Genomic DNA, 19,367 nt, shown 5'->3' with positions numbered 1-19,367 from the left:
TTCCTATTGGACCTTTTTTTTATGCTACTCATTAAATATTTAAAGTGACCATCAGTGTTTGTTCTCAAAAAAAAGTGGCCATCAGTGCTAAGGGGAAAAAAAACTAAAAAAAATAAAAGAAAAGAATAAAACAGCGGTGACCATTAGATTATATTACTGGCATATAAATTGATAAGTATTAGTGAAAATACACACCAGCGAATAAATAATAAAAAAAAGTGTCCAATTTTGAATCTAACCAATATCTAGAGACTAAAAGTGAGGAACTTCAAAAAACTACATGAATTTATAATATATCCAAATTACTTTGTGTGTTTCCATAACTACTATTGTGTAGAACAAGCCCATTTAAAATACAGTTAATAGTAAGGTGCCAATCCACTAGACAAACTCAATATTTCATCATTTCAGTGTAATTTTCGACCTAAGAATAACAAAAATGGGATCACGTTGCACCCTAATCTATAATAAGGCATCAGATTACTTCAGATGAACTAAAGTTTGATGCAATATAAAAATCAAGTAATTAATGTTCATATTGGCGTCGAATCAAATGTGGTTCGGTCAAACACCTTTATTTTTCGTCAAAAAAGAACAAATAGATAAATGAGACAAATAAAAAAAAGATTATATATTGACCAAAAAAAAAAAGACAAAACTTAGGTATTGTTCCTTAGGTTCCCTCTCTTAAGATTTTACCATGTGGCTACTTAACTAAAAAATATACTTTCATCCCATGAGAAAGAATTCACATGATAGAATTTTAAGAGGAGAACTAAAAAAACAGTACCTTAGTACTGTAGCTAAATCATGCCAAAAAAAAAAAAAAAAAGCAAAAATAATACTTATGATCATTTGGGACAGTTTTCAAAAAGAAAATGCGTCTTTATATCGACAATTCATAGTCTAATCTTTTTTATATTTTTTTTAGATTGTGGAAGACTTATCAACATTTAACGAGTAAAATTTAAAATTAAATCTTAAACATACCTTCCCGTTGAAAAGTACATGAGAGTCAACAACAGAGAGGAAGCCCTTTAACTTGAATAAATTCTTTAATTTCAGAGAATGGAGATTTGCAAACGTAATGCTGTCTTCACTATTGACCTCAATTTCTTCTTCTCTTTCTATCGCAACTATTGCACTCATTATCTCACAATCTTCTATATTCATTTCCTGCAAGTGTGAAAAGCATCCAACCATAGATGAGGAGAAGACAGATTCCAACTTACAACAATTGCTCACTGTTACTACTCTCAAGTTACAAAAAGTCTTCGTTGGAAGTCGCATGTAGCATATCCGTTCCAAATTATTCACTTTTGATAGAGTAATTGACTCCAACCTAGGAAAGATAGAATCAAGAACTCCCATAGACTTGCAAATATCCTGAATCTCATCATTGTATTGGACTGTGAGATGCTTCAAACTTTGAAAACCTTCTGAATCTAATTCGTAAAGATTATTTTTGACACCATTCATGCGATCCAAAATGAGAGTTTCACATTTCCTAAATAATACTTTATACCCACCGTCCGATTGAAAGCTTATATTGAGCTTTAAAATTTGTGAAGTTTCCGAAGTTTCACCCCAGGACCAAGCACTGCCTATGGCTATTCTATAGCTTTCCAACCTTTCAAAAACCATGGCGTTTGGTAGAATCTTTGCATTCTCAATACATATATGTAACTTGGTCAAGTGAGACAAATGGTCCAACTCTGAGACCATTGCTTTAATTCTTTCTGTGCTTTGTGCTTCAACCTCCCATTCAACATCATCTGGCAAATATAATTCTTCTAACCTCTTCAGATTAGATAACACATTGGGTGGAATAAATTTAAGTTCGGAACATTCTCTCAAATCTAGTAACTGAAGGTGAGTCAGCTGCCCTATCTCTTTTGGTAACCGTTCAGTATTGGACAATGAAAGACTAAGAGCTTTCAAATTCTTCAGTTCTCCAATTATGATTGCATTCTGTACCTCACCGTCTAAACACAATGTTTGGAGGTTTTTAAGGGCCGAAAGTGATGAAGGAAGTACTCCGCACCAGCTTTCAGATAACTTCAACACTTTGAGATCCTTTAACCCTTCAAAAAATGAATCTGGAATACGGAAATCAACTCTTTGGTTGAACAACATAAGTAACTCAAGCTTTGAACATTCAAACTGATTAGGAAGCTCTAAAACATCACCATTAATGTAAGGCAACGAAATTGCAACTGTATCTTTACGTTTAGACCGAGTTTTCAATTCATTAACAGTTCTTATAGTATACATATGCCTTTCTTCGGCTGCAATATTAATGACGACGTCACGAATTACGTCATGCATTTTGACTGTTCCATTATAATCACCATCCAACAACAAGCTAGAATTTTTGAGTCTTTCAACCAATGTGTGCACCCTACATCTCGCACCCTCTATTGTATCCAAGTTATCAAACAAGCCCCAACCCACACAATATCTCAACAAGTCTTCTACTTCTATATTGTAATCCTCTTCATGTAGACTACAAAGCAACAATAATGACTCTGCTTCTTCACTTTTCAAAAATTTGTAACTCAGCCTTATACTTCTGTACACCTTTTCATTCATTCCCTCTATCTCTTTTAGGCTAGACATTTTCAACTGTGTGAGGAAATCCTTCCAAACATATATATTTGTCTGATTTTTTAATGCATTTGCAACTGTTGTAATGGCAATTGGTAATCCAGCGCATTCTTTGACAATTTGATGCATATAAGGTTGCATTTTGGGGGTTTTAGCGAATTCACCAACTATCCCTTCAAACAAGTTTCTCGCTTCATCGCCTGATAAAACTCCGACTTCGAACTGCTTTTGGGTATCCATATCATTGCATACTACATTATGAAATCTGGACGTCAACAATAATTTGCTCCCCTTTTTATCATTTCCAAAGGAAATCCCAAGAGCCTCTAAGTCTATGGGCTTCCAAATGTCATCCATAACCAAAAGGATCTTCTCATCTAGCAATCGCTTGTATAGTCGATCTGCTAGTACAGATTCACTCTCCATATCAAGTTTCAGACCCAATTTCTCCGCAATTTCTCTTTGAATCTTTTTCAAGTCTGGAGGATTGGATACAACTTCAAAAAGGTACTTGTTGAACAACTTGTCTCTCTTAGCTTGTTTTAGAACTTCTTTGACTAGCATGGTTTTCCCGATACCTCCCATCCCGTACACCCCAATCCTAGTGATATTAGGATTTTTAAGTGCTTCCTGAACATCAGTTAATATACGCCTTCTTGATTCAAAGGCCTCATACCCTCTATTAGATATCGCGGTCCCTCCTACTTGTGTAGACTCACGATAGCCAACTCTATCGAACTTGCCCTTATCCTTGATTTCCTTGACTTCCAATCCCTTCTTGTGTGATCTCTTGCTCACTTGGTAACGAGACTTCAAATTAGGACACCACCCATTGCAGCACTTCATATTTGCTTCTCCATTATCTTTAAATATTTCGTCTGCCTTTATCATGACCTCATCAGAGTCGATCAGCCATGTCTGAACATCATCATAAATTTTCTCTACATTATCTATTGCCTCGTCAACATCACATTGCACTCTATTTCTGGCCCCTCGCAGCTCCTCAACTTGGGTTTTGAGATTATCAACGTTGCTTTTGTAGTGAATCAGATAACCCAACTGACGTCCAAGTGCAACACGTACGCAATCGAGAATTTTCTCCCCGATTGTGTCTAGAAAATTCATTCTCACAACTGGCGGTTGTCTAGGAAGGGGAAGAAATCAATAACACACCTCTCTTCGGGTTTTCTAAGTGGATGGTGGACCGTGATGCATTATGAGAATTCTGAAAAAAGGAAAACGTCAGGGACGTAACCAAACCTAGGGCCAAAGCATAAACTAAAAAAATTTCAAGTGATATGGTTTATTAAAATTAAAAAAAAAATCATGGTAGACAAAATAATTGCACTTTATTACCTAAATATTTAAGTCCAGAAGGAAATAATATGAACCAAAAAAGTTGAAAGTTACAATATGATATTCTAACCTTTTCGAAGAAGAAGAAAAAAAGAAGAAGAGGACTTTGGATCTCCAAATTTTGAGTAATTGGAATTAATATGTTAATTTTATCACGTTGACCAACTCACTAATATGATAAACCCATACTTTTGGATGCAACTGAAAATCATACTAATGAAGTTTTCAAAACTTTGTTTGAGGATTTTAAAAAACTGAGATATTAATATTAAGAATTGATAGTGCTACATCATCAATATTGGCTATAAAATTCGTTTTATATTTTAGCAATCTTCTGGAGTTCATGGAATGTGGCAAGTTATGGTAAACTATGAAACAATGGATTATTTCCCATAAGAGTGAATCCATCTACTTTATCGATTGGATGGCGCACTTTTTCATTTGATAATTTGTTATTTCCACGTTACCCACTTTTTACATGTGAGTTGTTACTTTTATGGACATACTCATAGTTGTCAAGCATCCTTTTTTGAATTGGTATAAGATTTTTATCAAAATAGTGTATAATGGAGTAAATCATATTAACATCCTGTTAAATTGGAAAACAAAAATTATGCAAACACATTTTTTGTCATAGTAGTAGGATAATGAAGTAATGTCCTATTTCATAATTGTTGAGGTATTAATTCATTTTATATATATATATATAGGTGAAAATAAAATATCATACTAAAACCAATCATAACTAAAAATAAAGATATTGTAAAAAAAAATAAAAAAAGTACTATATCCACAATATTTTTCACGACAATTTTATAACAAAAGTGTGAATACATAAAGCTATAGTAGTAGCTACATTTTTTTTTTTTTTTTGGTTTGTTCAATTTGCACTATTCACTGGCTTTTTTACGGTAATATCGCCTAGTCAGCTTTTTTTTTTTTTTTTTGGTATCGCTATTAGTTAACACAACAAATTGTCACAATATTTTCACAATTGTTGAGATATTAATTCCTTATAGGTCAAAATAAAATATCATACTGGAACAAACCACAACTAAAAATAAAAGTATTGTTATAATAACACAATAAATTTTACAATATTTTCACAATTATTAAGATGTCAATTTCTTATAAGTCAAAATCAAATAATAAAATATGAGACGGACCAACTATAACTGAAAATAAATATTTTCTGAAAATGTTGTAAATAAAAAAAGTACTATAGCTACTATAGTAGCTATAGTACTTTTTTTATTTATTCAATATGTACTGTTCATCACTTCATTAGCCCTTTTTTTTTTTTTAGTCATCGGTTTGTGCTCTTTTTTTAAATATTTATATGAGCATAATACACAATTATCGAGGTGTCTATTTTTATAGGTCAAAATAAAATAGTAAAATATGAGACTGATCAACCACAACTGAAAATAAATCTTTTGTAAAAATGTTGTAACACTTGTTGTTATCATAATTTTTGAGATCTTAAATTCTTATAGATCAAACAAAAAATTACTTAGTCCACAATATTTTCACATTAACTTCACTCCAAATTATAGGTGGTAAACTACTATTGATAGATAAAAAAGTGATATCAGTCGTTGGTTCATTTTAAAATTAGTAACAACTTGCCATTAAGAATTTGTTTTGAAGATATTATAGAGATAACATTTCTATAAAATAAATAATAATATACCAAACCAAAATTTACCACGACTGAAAATAAAGGTATTGTAAAAATATTGTGACATTTTGTTGTCTTCCTAGACTTCTCTTTTGGTTTAGTCAAATTTGGTGTACAAAAATTCACTGTTTCACGCATAATTTTCTTTTGTTGGTTTTTTTTTAATGCATAGTTTAAAGTGGTTGTCTCAAATAAAAATCAATAATAATTTACTATCTAGGATTTATTGTGAAAATATTGTGGATATAGCATAACTCTAAAATAAAATTATAAAATATCATACTAGGGCCCACCATAGCTAAAATAAAGGTATTGAGAAAATATCGTGACATTTATTGTATTCCTGATTTTTTTTTTTTTTTAGCTAATTTGTTGAGCCAAAATTTATTGTTTTACGAACAACTTTCTTGGGTTTTTTTTAACACATTGTTTAAAGTAAAAAACACATAGTTTTACCAACGGAAAAAAAAAATTTATAGAAAAAAGTACTTTCTCCCTTTTTATGTTTGGAGTAGTTTCATCCTCAATTTTAAAGTTGAATAATTTCCTCATTTATATTTTGTATACAAACATATAGTCCTTGCTTTTACACTCTTAGTTAAATCTTCACAAAATTTTATGATTTCTAGAATATTCCATTATGCAATATCTAAAATGTCTCACTAAATTTTAATATCTCAAAAATTTTCTGTGTATTTTTAGTTTTATGTTAGTCATACTCAAAAAGTAAAAATGGTGATTTATAGTAATTTATTTGTTACCTACAGAACACTAATTTATTAGAAGTTTAAATCTTCTAGATTTATAATTTTATATAATAGAAACTTCAATAACATATGTCTTTTTTTTATTTTATTCTTTTTTTATTTCTTTTATTTCTTAAAAATGTGTCCATTAAAAATTAAGTTAAGTGTTGTAGTTAGGCTCATAAAATAAAATGATAAAGAAAGAAGTATGAATAACAAAATATTCATTGCAAATGGTTTTTTTTTTTTTTGGATACAAGATAGAATTTCTACTCTAGCCTAATCTAAGTCTAAATGTGTGTGCAGCTCCTTCCTGAAGACTTGAACCCCAGCCCTTGCCCCCCACACCCCACAAGCACTTATTCTTGTAGAGTGACCATCGCACCAAGGGTATGCGGTGGTATTGCAAATGGTTGTAGGCACTTAATTTGATGAAGAGTATCAATTGTAGCATATATTATCATTTATTGCAAAAATTTAAATATTGTAACAATGTTTTATCAAAACTTAGTTGTTTATTGTTAGAAGATGACGACATTTGTTATTATTCTTAGTAGAATTTTTTGTGAGTAGATATTATCTTTTGTAAATAGATTCTAAAAAATTATCATACTAAATAGATAGCCACATGTTAAATAACTATTCTAAACTTAAATACATGATATGATACTACTTAAAAAAAAAAATTCTATCTAAAATTTTTTTCACTCAAGGTGTAGCACATGCCTTGCATGTGCAACCCTTACTAGTTATCATTAAATATATCAAATAAAAGTATATGTATAAAATCCACGATTTAGTAAATTATCATGTAATTTTCAACCAACTAGCCACACATAAAGTAGATAATTTACATTTCATGTTGGAATTGATCACAAACAAATATGAAGAACAAATATAAACAAAAATGAAATTTTTGTAAAAAAAAAGACTATCTTCAATACCAAAGAAGACTTTTTTTTTGAACAATAGAAGAATAACTATGATGGAAACAAAATATGACTGAAAGAAACGACATATAGATGAAACGAATGAGAAAAGCTTTTGTTTATGTAGGTAACACAAAAGTTGTTAAGTGTTGGCCAATTTTGTGAAAATGGATGTAATCAAATATCATGATTAGGTGTATTTCATTCCTTGTTAAAGTCAGCCACAAACTACCATGAAGATGCTCAAAGAATTGATTTATGAAGATTTCAATCGAGTGAAAGTGTATCTTATTCGAGCAAAAAAACAAGGAGTCTCGCTAAAACAAAAGTGAGTTTTGTTCCAAACAAAAAATAATTCAACCCGAGACTTTGCTTGTCCACGTTCAAGGCTTGCTCAAGCAAGATTGTCAAACTTTGTTTTCTTGTTCCTATTTGAACCAGGAATTTTTGCTTTGTCTTTTAGCCTACATTTTGCACCTATACAAACCATGTTTTGCACGATTTTCCTTCAAGAAAAAGGCCGCTAGGCTCTATGCTATTTTGAGAATACCTTATGCTTACACTGAAAACCTTATTCTTTGTTCATCTTGTGCTACAAAAGAAAATTTAGTTAGGTTCATATTTATAGAGTTTTGGCAATAATGAATAAAATTTTAAGTCTTGTTGAGTTTTGGCAATAATTAATAAAACCCTAGCCTTTGCCTAACTAACCTGTGAGCCCGAAAGTACTACTAGATCAAATTTTCAAGGTGGTCCTTGGAGTCAGGAACAGGAAGTTCGTGAGAAGGAATTCAAAATAGAAAAGTCCAACTGAATTTGAGCTACTTATGGTCACATGAGTAAGTCACTAATAGAGGTAGCAATTTGGAATGTGTGTGGGTTTCAATTGTAAGAATTTTGATTCTATTAGTGAATTTGTTCTTGTGGTTTAGGAACAACTTAGTGGTTTTCCCTTGGACTGTTTTTTTTTCAGTTTTTCACTTTGTCACCGTATTGTTGCGTTCTTTATTCGCCACTCTACTGCTTTATTGGTCACTCATTAAATTTGTGGTAATTAAATGGTAATAATTGAATTATATAATTGGTTAAATTGTCAAGCTAATCAAGTTGGAAAATCAGCAATGGGATTTAAATTTTCTAATAGTTCCAAGTGAGATTCACTATAGAAAATTTTTCAAGAAGGTTCCTAGGAATGCCAAAGTGTCCGATCCTTTTGAATGGAGAGTTCATGGAGAAAATTTGATTAGAAAGGTTTTGGCGCTATTGTGGTAAGAATGCAAGTGGGAAATTTGTCGATATTATAGCACAGAGTCTAGTTGTACAAAGATTTTGTAAGTATAATATTGTAACTAATTTTCCTGTAGTGATTTTTTCTATAGGATTGGGTCCTTGAAGTTAGTTTTCCATTGAAGAAATTCTTCTTTGGTTGCCCACTTCGTACTTGAGTACTTTGGTACTTGAGTACTATGGTTGGTTTGTTTATTTGTGTTAGGTTCTAAGGAATTAGGAACTATTGTATTAGAACCCTAATATGTAATGTTGGCAAACCATGATCAAAACGTTTTAGTCTTGTTTAGACTGCTCAAAGTATGTACTTTTCATGTAAAGTTGGAATTGAGTTGCAACAGGATTTACTGTACATTCCTGCCTGGCTCGATCGATCGAAAATTAGACTCGACCGATCGAAAGTCGTGCAGAATGTTTTTTTTGCAGAATTTTTCAACTCAGCCCAAGCCCGTTTTACGTGTAGGGTTTATGTTTTGTCCAAAGCATAAAAGGGAAAACCCTAGCCACGTTTTGAGTGTTGTTGTTAATGCTCTTTATGCTGTGTGTGTGAATCTTTTGTGAAATCTAAAGGTATTTGCCTTCACACATACTTAGGGTTATCAAGGATCAAGATTATATCAAGAACTTGATAATCGTTTCAGTTGCAGATTCAAGAGCTTAAAGATATACAAGCGAGAATGCTTGTGCTTGCTAGGAATTCAAGAAAGAAGTAGTCCGTGAACTCGGAGCTGTTACGTGGTCGTGATAGTAAGTTTCTTACTCAAGGTAGCAATAGGATGTTAGTGGTCTAAATCGCTATTATGTAAACTTCAATTCTTTCATAGTGAATTCGATTTTACCTTGAGGAGTTTTTGCATAAAATGGCTTTGATTTTTCAAAAATTTGTTTTTTCTAGAATTTCGATTGATCGAATCTGTTACTTGACCGATCGAAATTGCGATTAAAATTTTGGTTTGGCCCTGTTTGTTTCAATTGGTGCTCAATCGCTATTGGATCAATCGAAGGCATTTTCGATCGATCGAACCTGATTTTCGATCAATCGAAAATCGCAAAGAGAGTTTTTCAAAACTTTGTTTTTCACGTGTTCATCACTATTTCAAAAACTTTTCAAACACTATTCTCTCTCTCTTCGATCGGTCTAAGGGTCAAAGAAGATTTTTGTCGTTTTCCTTCGATTCTTTTGCAAGGTTTTTGTCCTCTAAGGCCGGTAAGTATACCCTTCCTTTTTCAATATTTTCATTTTTCATGCATTAAATCATGCATTTAAGAGGGATTTTCGAACCTATGAAAATTTGGGATTTTAGATGTTTTAAGCCTTTTCTTTCTCAATTGATCAATGGGTTTTTGTTGTGGGATGATATACAACTATTCTTAGTGATTTAATTTGATCAACTTGGGATTTTGTGAAAAATTGGAATTTCTAGGGCTTAAAACTACCCGAATTGGGGTTTTTGTTCAATTGGGTTTAATTTGATGAAATTGGCTTGTTGAATTGATTAATTTGATCATTATAATGTGTTATCTATCTTATTTAATGATCAATTGGTCAATTTCTTGAAAATTGTACAAGTGGTTTTTCAAAATTTTGGGTTTTTGATATAAACTCTATGCTCAAGCCAATTTTGTAATTTTAAAGTTACATTGAACTTATTCTCATTGCATTAGAGCATGCATCATTTGCTTATACTGTTCATGCATCATATAGATTGTTATTTTCTATATTGTTTTGTGCTAACTTGCAGTCTGCCCTTGGTTTTTCTTGTTTTCTTTTTGGTTCTTTTCTGTGTATCTTGTCCTTTCCTTAGCACCATGCCTAGGAAAACTAGAGCCAACAAAAAATCCTCCTCTTCTTCTGCTCCATCCTTTAAGAGTGAGAGATTCTTGAGTGAGAAACACCAAGAGACATATGTAACGCTTAACCTTAAGAGGAACATTTGGGCTGAGAGAAAGGTTCTTCTAGATGAGGTAGATCCCGAGATTAGGAGGAACTTTTGAGCATCGGGGTTGGTTACCTTTATTAGATATATCTCACCCCCCTCCGGCTACCTTGATTAGAGAGTTCTACTCGAACCTCTCTGTCCACTCCTATGATGCCGACACTCTTGTGAGGAGTTGGATTCGTGGTGATAAGTACACCATTACCCCTTCGGTAGTAGCTTCTGCTCTTGGGGTGCCTCTAGTTCAGCATCTGGTTTACTCTTATGATGAGTCTCCTCCCCTAGACGACATCATGTCTTACATCACTAGGTCTTCTATCTAGTAGGGTTATGATCCTCGGATCACTTCTGCTGAGCTTACTGAGGTTCACTATCTTTTCCTTCGGATTGCTTGTCATTCTTTATGGCCTATCTCTCATTTGCACACCATTACTTTAGAGCATTGTGCGTTTTTGTACACCCTTGTTACTGATGCTCCTATGAGCTTTCCTCATTTGTTCATTCGATCTTTGATTGAGGTTCATCGGAGCAGTTCTACTGCTCATGCTTTTTTCTTCCCCGTTTTTATTCACCGGATTCTTCTACATCTTGGTTTAGAGGAGTTTCTCGTATCTGAGCCTGTTCATGTTATCGCTCCTATAGGTGCCACCTTTCTTAGGCAGAGAGATGCTCAGTTGAAAGTAAGCTCTAAACGTCCTAGAGTTGAGTCTTCTGGTGTCGTACCTCCTCCTCCTCCCTCCTCTACAAGTGATACTACTGCTGAGGCGTCTGTCGATCCTGCTGCTGCTGCTGCTGATGTTCCTCCGCCTTCTATTTTAGATGATTTAGACATTCGACGTATGTTGGAGACTATCATGACCGTTCAGGCGGCTCATGGTCAGCTTTTGGTGGACATGTTTGATGAGCTTCGTGCTTTGTGAACGGATTTGGAGAGTCTTAGACTGCCACCTCCTTTTGATGATGAGTGAGTGTCCTTTGACAATTCGTCACAAAAAGGGAGAGTGCAAATGGTGTAGAGAGAGGAGCTTTTTGTAGTTTTTGATGTTAGGGGGAGATTTTGTGTTGTTTGGAGCTATGGAGTTTTTAGATTGTATCTAGGTGCTTCACTCTGTACTTACTTTTTTGGCTCATGATGTATTATGTGATATATGTGTTCATGATAGGGGGAGTTACTTTGTTTATATATTTCTTGTTTCACATTATTTATTTATTTATTTTTATGAGGTTATTCATGATATATGTCTTTATTGTGTGTTATGTGATATCAAGAAGTTATGTCTTTATTGTGTGTTATGTGATATCAAGAAGTTATGTTTTGTGTTACTTGTATTTTCCACACATGCATTTATGTGTTTGTTAAGTGTTACAGGAATATACATGTTGATTCAGTCGTGTTGCTGTCTACACTTGCAACTGATGGATAGTAGTTAGGTTAAATTTGTTATATTGGGCTATGTTTTTGTAATGGGTTGTTTTTATGTAAACTTTGAGCATTTTGTTTAAGTTTGTGTTTTGTTAGGTTCTAAGGAATTAGGAACTATTGTATTAGAACTTTAATATGCAATGTTGGCAAATCATGATCAAAACGTTTTAGTCTTGTTTAGACTGCTCAAAGTATGTGCTTTTTATGTAAAGTTGGAATCGAGTTGCTGCAGGATTTACTGTACATTTATACCTGGCTTGATCGATGGAGAATTAGACTCAATCGATCGAAAGTTGTGCAGAATGTTTTTTCTGCAGAATTTTCTAACTCAGCGCAAGCCCGTTTTGTCGTGTATGGTTTTATGTTTTGCCCTAGGTATAAAAGGGAAAACCCTAGCCACGGTTTGAGGGTTGTTGTTAATGCCTTTTATGCTGTGTGTGTGAATCTTTTGTGAGATCTAGAGGTGTTTGCCTTCACACATACTTAGGGTTATCAAGGATCAAGATTATGTCAAGGACTTGATGATCGTTTCAGTTGCAGATTCGAGAGCTTAAAGATATACAAGCGGTAGTGCTTGTGCTTGCTAGGAATTCATGAAAGAAGTAGTCCGTGAACTCGAAGCTGTCACGTGGTCGTGGTAGTAAGTTTCTTACTCAAGGTAGCAATAGGATGTTAGTGGTCTAAGTCGCTATTGCGTAAACTTCAATTCTTTCATAGCGAATTCGGTTTTACCTTGAGGATAGCTAGGTTAAATCCTCCCCAGGTTTTTTACCGTGTGGTTTTTCTGGGTCATCATATCATTGTGTTCTTTATATTTCCGCTACTTTACATGATATGATATATTTGTGTTAACCTAGATCTATTTAATTTGACTAAGTAATTACTTTGCTAATTAACTATGTTAATCATGCTGTTTTAAGGGGTTTAAAAGCGTTCAATTTGTATTGAATACTAGTACTTTAAAACTAGTTTGATTGATCAACAAATCTATAAATTCTGACGTAAAAACATAAGGGTATTAACAAGTTTTTTAAGTAGTATTAGCACATGGGTACACTCTATAAGGGTTTAGTTTCCTGAGTTTGATCCTTAATCCTCGATGGCATGAATACCCTTATGTTTTTACAAGAGTATTCCTTAATTATTCCAATGCCTACTGGAGGGTTTGTACAAGAGCATTCCTTAATTATTAAAATGATGAGAACATGACATTTGTTGCAACGAAATATAGAGAATTTCTCAAAGTTAGGAAGGTTAAGTAGAAGAACAAACCCCTAGACCTACTAGACAACCCAATAATGAAGCAATTGTAGACACCCCATTTGGCACTAGCTAATAATCTTTAGTCGGCAACCCTAATGAAGAGCTTGACATATGTCAACTAAAGATAATTAAAGTATTCAAAATAGTCCATAGGTAATCACAACAAATAGGAAATGATGCTAAAAAGAACTTTTCCTTACACTTTTGCCTATAGTTGTTGACCCCAAGCGAAATTTTTTAATGAGGATTTTTCCATTAAAAATTATACATTCAGGGCTTCAAAATGGACACAAATGTTGCATAATTTGGATTTACAATGAGTAAGTATTGGCTGTTTCAAGTTGGGCAGACGTATTATCAGGAAATTAGGGTTCTAGGCCAAGCTGAATACGTAAGCTCAAAGTTATGTACGCAAGATCAGAGCCCTATTTGCAGCTTCACCTCAGCAGTCTTAAAGTTCCATATATAGGCCCTAAAGTGCTTAAATCTTGGTGGGGGTGCTCCCAAACCTCTAGGGAGCTCTACAACCCTTTAAAATCCTAGTTATCAAGCATAAATACCCACCTTATGCCTTAATTACAAATCACTTAAATTGAGAATTTATTTTTGCCTATATGATTTCAAAACTCCCTTTTTCTTCTCTAGTCTCTTTCTCACTAGCACAAGACCACTTTTTTATCTTCAAAAACCTCTCTCTACGAGTCTCTTGAGGCAAAAACTTGTTTTTAACTCCATTTTCAAAACCCACGCCATTTTCAAAACCTTTTAGAAATTTATTTGTTAATGAGTTGTGATACCAAAGTTCTATTGTATTTTTCCATTGCTCTTGCAATCATAAACTAAATTTGTGTTGTATGCACTCAGATGTCAATTAAAATCTTCAAATTAGATCCATAAGCAAGGTAATTTCCTATTTCGTGATTTTCTACCTTGTTAGGAACAATCTAAATAATTCAAATTTTGATGTTTGATTGAGTACTCTTATTTGATTTGGTTGATGTCATGATCTTAGTTCTCTAATGTTAATTTAACCATGATCTAGTTTTCGTTTATTTTTTAGTGTCATATTCATATTATTTAATTAATTCTGTGTTTAAATTTTGGGGTTAGATAAATCTGGAAATCAAAAATTCTAGTTTTTGTGTAAGGGTGCATAGGTATCATTAAGACTATGTACACAACATTTCAATCCTAACACACGAGATCAAGTATGCATAGGCAACTCAAATCCAAATTAGGCAGAATTTAAATAAAAAAAAATTATTTCAACTTTTTTTAAAAGCTTTTTCATTTTCCATTGTTTTTTCTAGGAAACAAACATAGAAATAAGCACACTAAATCCTAGAAATTCAAACCCGAAAAAAGCAAAACAACAAAATTAAGAAAATTTCAATGGCCAGAATAAAATTATAAAACCTATTTGTTTGCCTTTTGTGCAAATGAGATGGTCTTGAAATGAGTAGCAGTTGCTATTTGAGCAAAGAAACGTTAGTTTATTACTTTATTTGTGCGTTAGTACCAAATAAACTCTCTCTCTCTCTCTCTCTCTCTCTCTCTCTCTCTCTCTCCAACCAATTTAATTAATCGGTTTGGTTGCAGGTTGTGCAAAATCCCAAACCTGTGGACACCCCTACCCACTTGATACAACCAATATCAAATTTTAAGAAAAGTGAGAGCATAAGAACAAGGAAAAAATCACACTTTTTAAAGATACAATTTACCGAATCATCGCTTATTAGTTAGTATTACTATTAATTCCGACAGAGATGATTCTCGTAATGCCTTAGGAACAAGGATCACAATTCTTGCTTCGATTCTTCTGGTTTCGTCTTAAAGTCTTTTTCTTTATGGGTGGTATAAGCAGATGAAAACCAAACAAGGGACTGATCATTACGAGCAAAGTATAGCAAGAATCAAATTAAGCAACAACTGAGAAAAGGTAAATATAGAAGGTCGTATGTACCTTCTCATTAGGATACCAAATTATGAATGAAGTAGGAACAGGTTGTTTTCCTCTACCTCCACTCGGATTGCTAAGCAACTCTACAAATGACAATCAATTATGTGAATAAATGTGAAGGACAAAAAATTTCTAATTCTTTGAGACTTGGTTCTGGTCTTTGGAGGCCATTTCACGTTGGGATTTTTTTTCCAACCCCTTCCATCACCATAATAAACAAAAATAAAAATCCAAATCTAACAAAATTTTAAATAAATATAAATTAAAAATAAAAAGTAAAAAACCAAACAAATTAAAGTACCTCTCTCCTTTGTGCCACAAGTTCGCAAGTTCTTTTTCACATTTTCTACACCCTCTTGACTTAGCAATGTGAAGAATTAGCCTTCAAAGTGAAAAGTTGGAAGTGTCCAGCTCTTTCTTTTCTTTTCTTTTTCTGAGAGAAATGGAGCAAATGAAAAACCAAACTGAAATTAAGATGAAGCTTTTTTTTATAATAAATATACAAGATGAAAAGGTTTTTTTTTTTTTTTTTTGTGTGTGGGAATTATATAAGACAGAAAGTTGTACGAAGAATCTAACTTTTTTTTAATATTTTTTTTAAGAAGTAGAGAAAAATAAAATGAGAGGACGAAAACACAAAAACTGCAGCATTATTTTTATTCGTATTATTTTCTTTCAGCGGGGATCACTTTTGTCAAATTTTGTTTCGATAAATTGCTTTTACTTGGAAACTGTGTCTGTTGTCTTCTAATATACCATTGGTTATCGCTTACTCCTTGGTTCTTTGATTTCTTGGCAGAGTAAGAAAAAAACCCTTGTGACTCGCTCCAATACTGAAGCTAAATATCGTGCTGTTGCTGATATCACATCTGAACTCATTTGGCTATAATGGCTTCTTAAGGACTTAGGTATGTCCACATCCTTTGATACTCCTCTTTATTGTGAAAGCACTCATGTATATTCATTTACTGTGAAATACAATACTATTGAATTCAGTATTTTTAACACTGATATTTCAATTGTAAGCGAATTTGTTCTTTTGGTTTAGGATCCTCCAAGTAGTTTTCTCATGGATTTTTTTCCTTGATTTTTTCACTTTGTTATCATACTGTTGTGTTCTTGATTTACTACTTTAATTGAAGAATTATAGATTTTGTGGTAATAAAATGGTAAAACTTTAATTATATAACTGGTTAAACTGATTAATTCTATTATAAAATCAACATTGGGATAAAATTTTTCTAAGACTTCCAAGTGAGGTTCACTACAGAAAAATTTTCAAGAAGGTTTCTTGGAGTGCCAAAGGTTTTGATTCATGTGAACGAGAGTTAATGGAAAAAATCTAATTAGAGAGATTCTAGAGGTTTTGGGGCTATTGTAGTAAGAATGCTAGGGGGAAATTTGTAGAAATTAGAGCATCCACATTCATTTATCCTAATTCTATCCTATTTTACCATTCAAAAAGTTACTTTATCAATTATACAATACAATTTTACAATTCCTCAACATCCATTCTTCTATTTTACCATACTACACATTAAAATAATATAAAAATATTTCTCAATTACTCTGTCAAACTTCTATCAGTTACACCACCACCACCGTCCACCTTCTCTCAGTCACACCACCACCGTCCACCTTCTCAGTCGCACCACCCAGAAACCAAAATCCAAAAATCATTCACAAACCAGAAACCATCGTTCTAAATCTAAATCAAAAATCAAAATCAAAATCAAAACCGAAACCCACAACCCACCACCGAAACCCACAAAATCTAAATCTAAATCTAAATCTAAATCTAAATCAAAATCAAAATCAATCACAAACCCACCACCGCCAGAAACCCACAACCCACACAACTCGCCGATCTCCACCGGTAAAAACCCAAATCACTCACCGATCTCCGATCTCCGATCCAAATCAAAACAAGAAACCCATGCCGCCGCTGCACCACCTGACCCATGCCCACATCAATCACAAACCCACCGCCACCAGAAACCCACTCCCACACAAATCACAACCCACCTGACCGACACAAACCACGCGACCCAACCGCCGCTGGGTAGCTCGATTTTGTTGAAGCTTGAAGGAAGCGGATTCGCCGCTGGGAAGCTTGAAGGAAGTTGATTTTGTCGGTTTGAAGAGAGAGGGTCATCTACACATGCAAGAATGTCGGTTTGAAGAGGGTCATCGGAGCACCGATGCCTCATCGGTTGAGTGAATCGGTAAAGGGATCGGAGCACCGATGCCTCGTCGGAATCACTATCAGAGAGAGAGGGTCATCGGCGAGAGGGTCATCGGCGAGAGAGAGGGTCATCGGAGAGAGTCTTGGGTCTGAAGAGAGTAGAGAGCAAATGAGAAAGAGAGAAGGAAGAGAGAGAGAAAAAAAAAATGAGAGAGGAGAGAGAAATTCCCGGGTAAATAAACAGGAAGAGAGCATTAAAAATTTATATTTTTTTTTATCCCATTTAGCTACAGTACCATCTTACATTTACGATGGTACTGTAGCTATACGGCAAAAAAAATTTGGCCTTTGCCAATTTGCCATTTTCATTGCTGAGCAGTTTTTGAGTCTAAATGCCAAATGCACCTTACATTTGGCATATACCACACTCACTGCTGATGCTCTTATAGCGAAGAATCTAGTTGTTCAAAGATTTTGTTAAGTGTACTATTGTAACTACTTTACTTGTATTGATTTTTTTATTCTATGGGATTGGGTCCTTGTATTGAGTTTTGCATGGAAGAAATTCTTCTTTGGTTGTCCACTTTGATACCACATCTTGTGTCTTTGGTTGTTTGCATTAAATATGTTGCTTTAAGAATTGGTCTTTGATTACTGTAATTGGTTTTTTTTATCTGTATTGATTACTTTAAAACCAATGTGATTGATCAATAAATCTATAAGTCCACAATATTTTCACATTAATTTCACTACAAATCATAGGTAGTTAGCTACTATTGACGGATAAAAAAGTGATATCACTCGTTGGTCCATTTTAAAATTAGTGACGACTTCCTATTTAGAATTTGTTATGAAAATAGTATGGAGATAACATTTCTATAAAATAAATAGTAATATATCAAACCGAAATTTACCACGATGAAAAATAAAGGTATTTTGAAAATATTATAACATTTTGTTGCGTTTCTAGTCTTCCTTTTTGGTTTAGTCAAATTTGGTGATCAAAAATTCACTATTTGAGGCACGATTTTCTTTTTTTGGTTTGTTGTTGTTGTTGTTGTTTGTTTTTTTTTTTTTTTTTTCCAGGTTGTGATATTCATCTCTCTCTATTTATGTCTGTGTTCTTTGGATTTGTGGTTTATTGCTCTTGGGTTTATTAAAATATATATTTGATCATTGTATTTCGGTATTGTTTGATCATTGTATATTTTAGAGTTCATTGTTTGATCATTGTCTTTTGGTCGAAATCGTAGTTGATCGTTGTCCACCTAAGCTTGATCTAACTCCACCCATGGTTATATGTAGTTGGAGGTGGGTCTGGAACTTCTCCAACCAATCTAATTAATCAATTTGATTGCAGGTTGTGTGAAAGCCCAAACCTGTGGACACCCCTACCACCTGATACAACCAATATCAAATTTTTAAAAAAGTGAGAGCACAAGAACAAGGAAACAGTCTACATTTTTTTAAGATACAATTCACTGAATCATCGCTTATTAGTTAGTATTACTATTAGGTCCGACAGTGATGATTCCCGTAATGCCTTAGGAACAAGGATCACGATTCTTGCTTCCATTCTTCTATTTTCGCCTTAAAGCCTTTTTCTTTATGGGTGGTATAAAGAAAAGTATAGCAAGAATCAAATCAAGCAACAAATGAGAAAAAGTAAATATAAAAGGTCGTACATACCTTCTCTTTAGGATACCAAATTATCAATGAAGTAGAAACAGGTTGTTTTCCGCTAACTCCACTCGGACTACTGAACAACTCTACAAATCACAGTCAATTTCGTGAATAAACGTGAAGGACAAAAAATTTCTAATTCTTTAGAGACCACATTTTACGAGGCAGAAGCCATTTCCCGTTGGATTTTTTTTTTTTTTTTCCAACTCCTTCCATCACACATAAATAAATATAACTAAAAATCCCAAATCTAACAAAATTTTAAATAAATATAAATTTTTAAAAAAAAATGTAAAGAAAACTAAACAAA

At 33.3% G+C, this 19,367-nt stretch overlaps 1 protein-coding gene across 9 annotated transcripts in view; it reads right to left on the bottom strand.

The window, feature by feature from the left end:
- LOC142626893 (disease resistance protein At4g27190-like) overlaps positions 1-19,367 on the bottom strand; it is a 34,466-nt gene that overhangs the window by 10,901 nt on the left and 4,198 nt on the right. For 5 of the 9 annotated variants that reach the window (XM_075800603.1, XM_075800605.1, XM_075800610.1 and 2 more), the window contains 4 exons: positions 19,064-19,143; positions 15,491-15,622; positions 15,193-15,272; positions 991-3,832 (listed from right to left, as the gene is read on the bottom strand). In XM_075800603.1, coding sequence (XP_075656718.1) covers positions 991-3,732 — 2,742 coding nt within the window. In that variant the 5' untranslated portion in view covers positions 3,733-3,832; positions 15,193-15,272; positions 15,491-15,622; positions 19,064-19,143. The remainder of the gene's footprint in view (positions 1-990; positions 3,833-15,192; positions 15,273-15,490; positions 15,623-19,063; positions 19,144-19,367) is intronic. The other 4 variants (XM_075800604.1, XM_075800608.1, XM_075800607.1 and 1 more) reach the window with 2 other exon arrangements.

The sequence above is a fragment of the Castanea sativa genome, chromosome 3 (assembly GCF_040712315.1).
Source record: "Castanea sativa cultivar Marrone di Chiusa Pesio chromosome 3, ASM4071231v1".
Classification (NCBI taxonomy): domain Eukaryota; kingdom Viridiplantae; phylum Streptophyta; class Magnoliopsida; order Fagales; family Fagaceae; genus Castanea; species Castanea sativa.
This window is presented reverse-complemented; position numbering and strand designations above follow the sequence as displayed.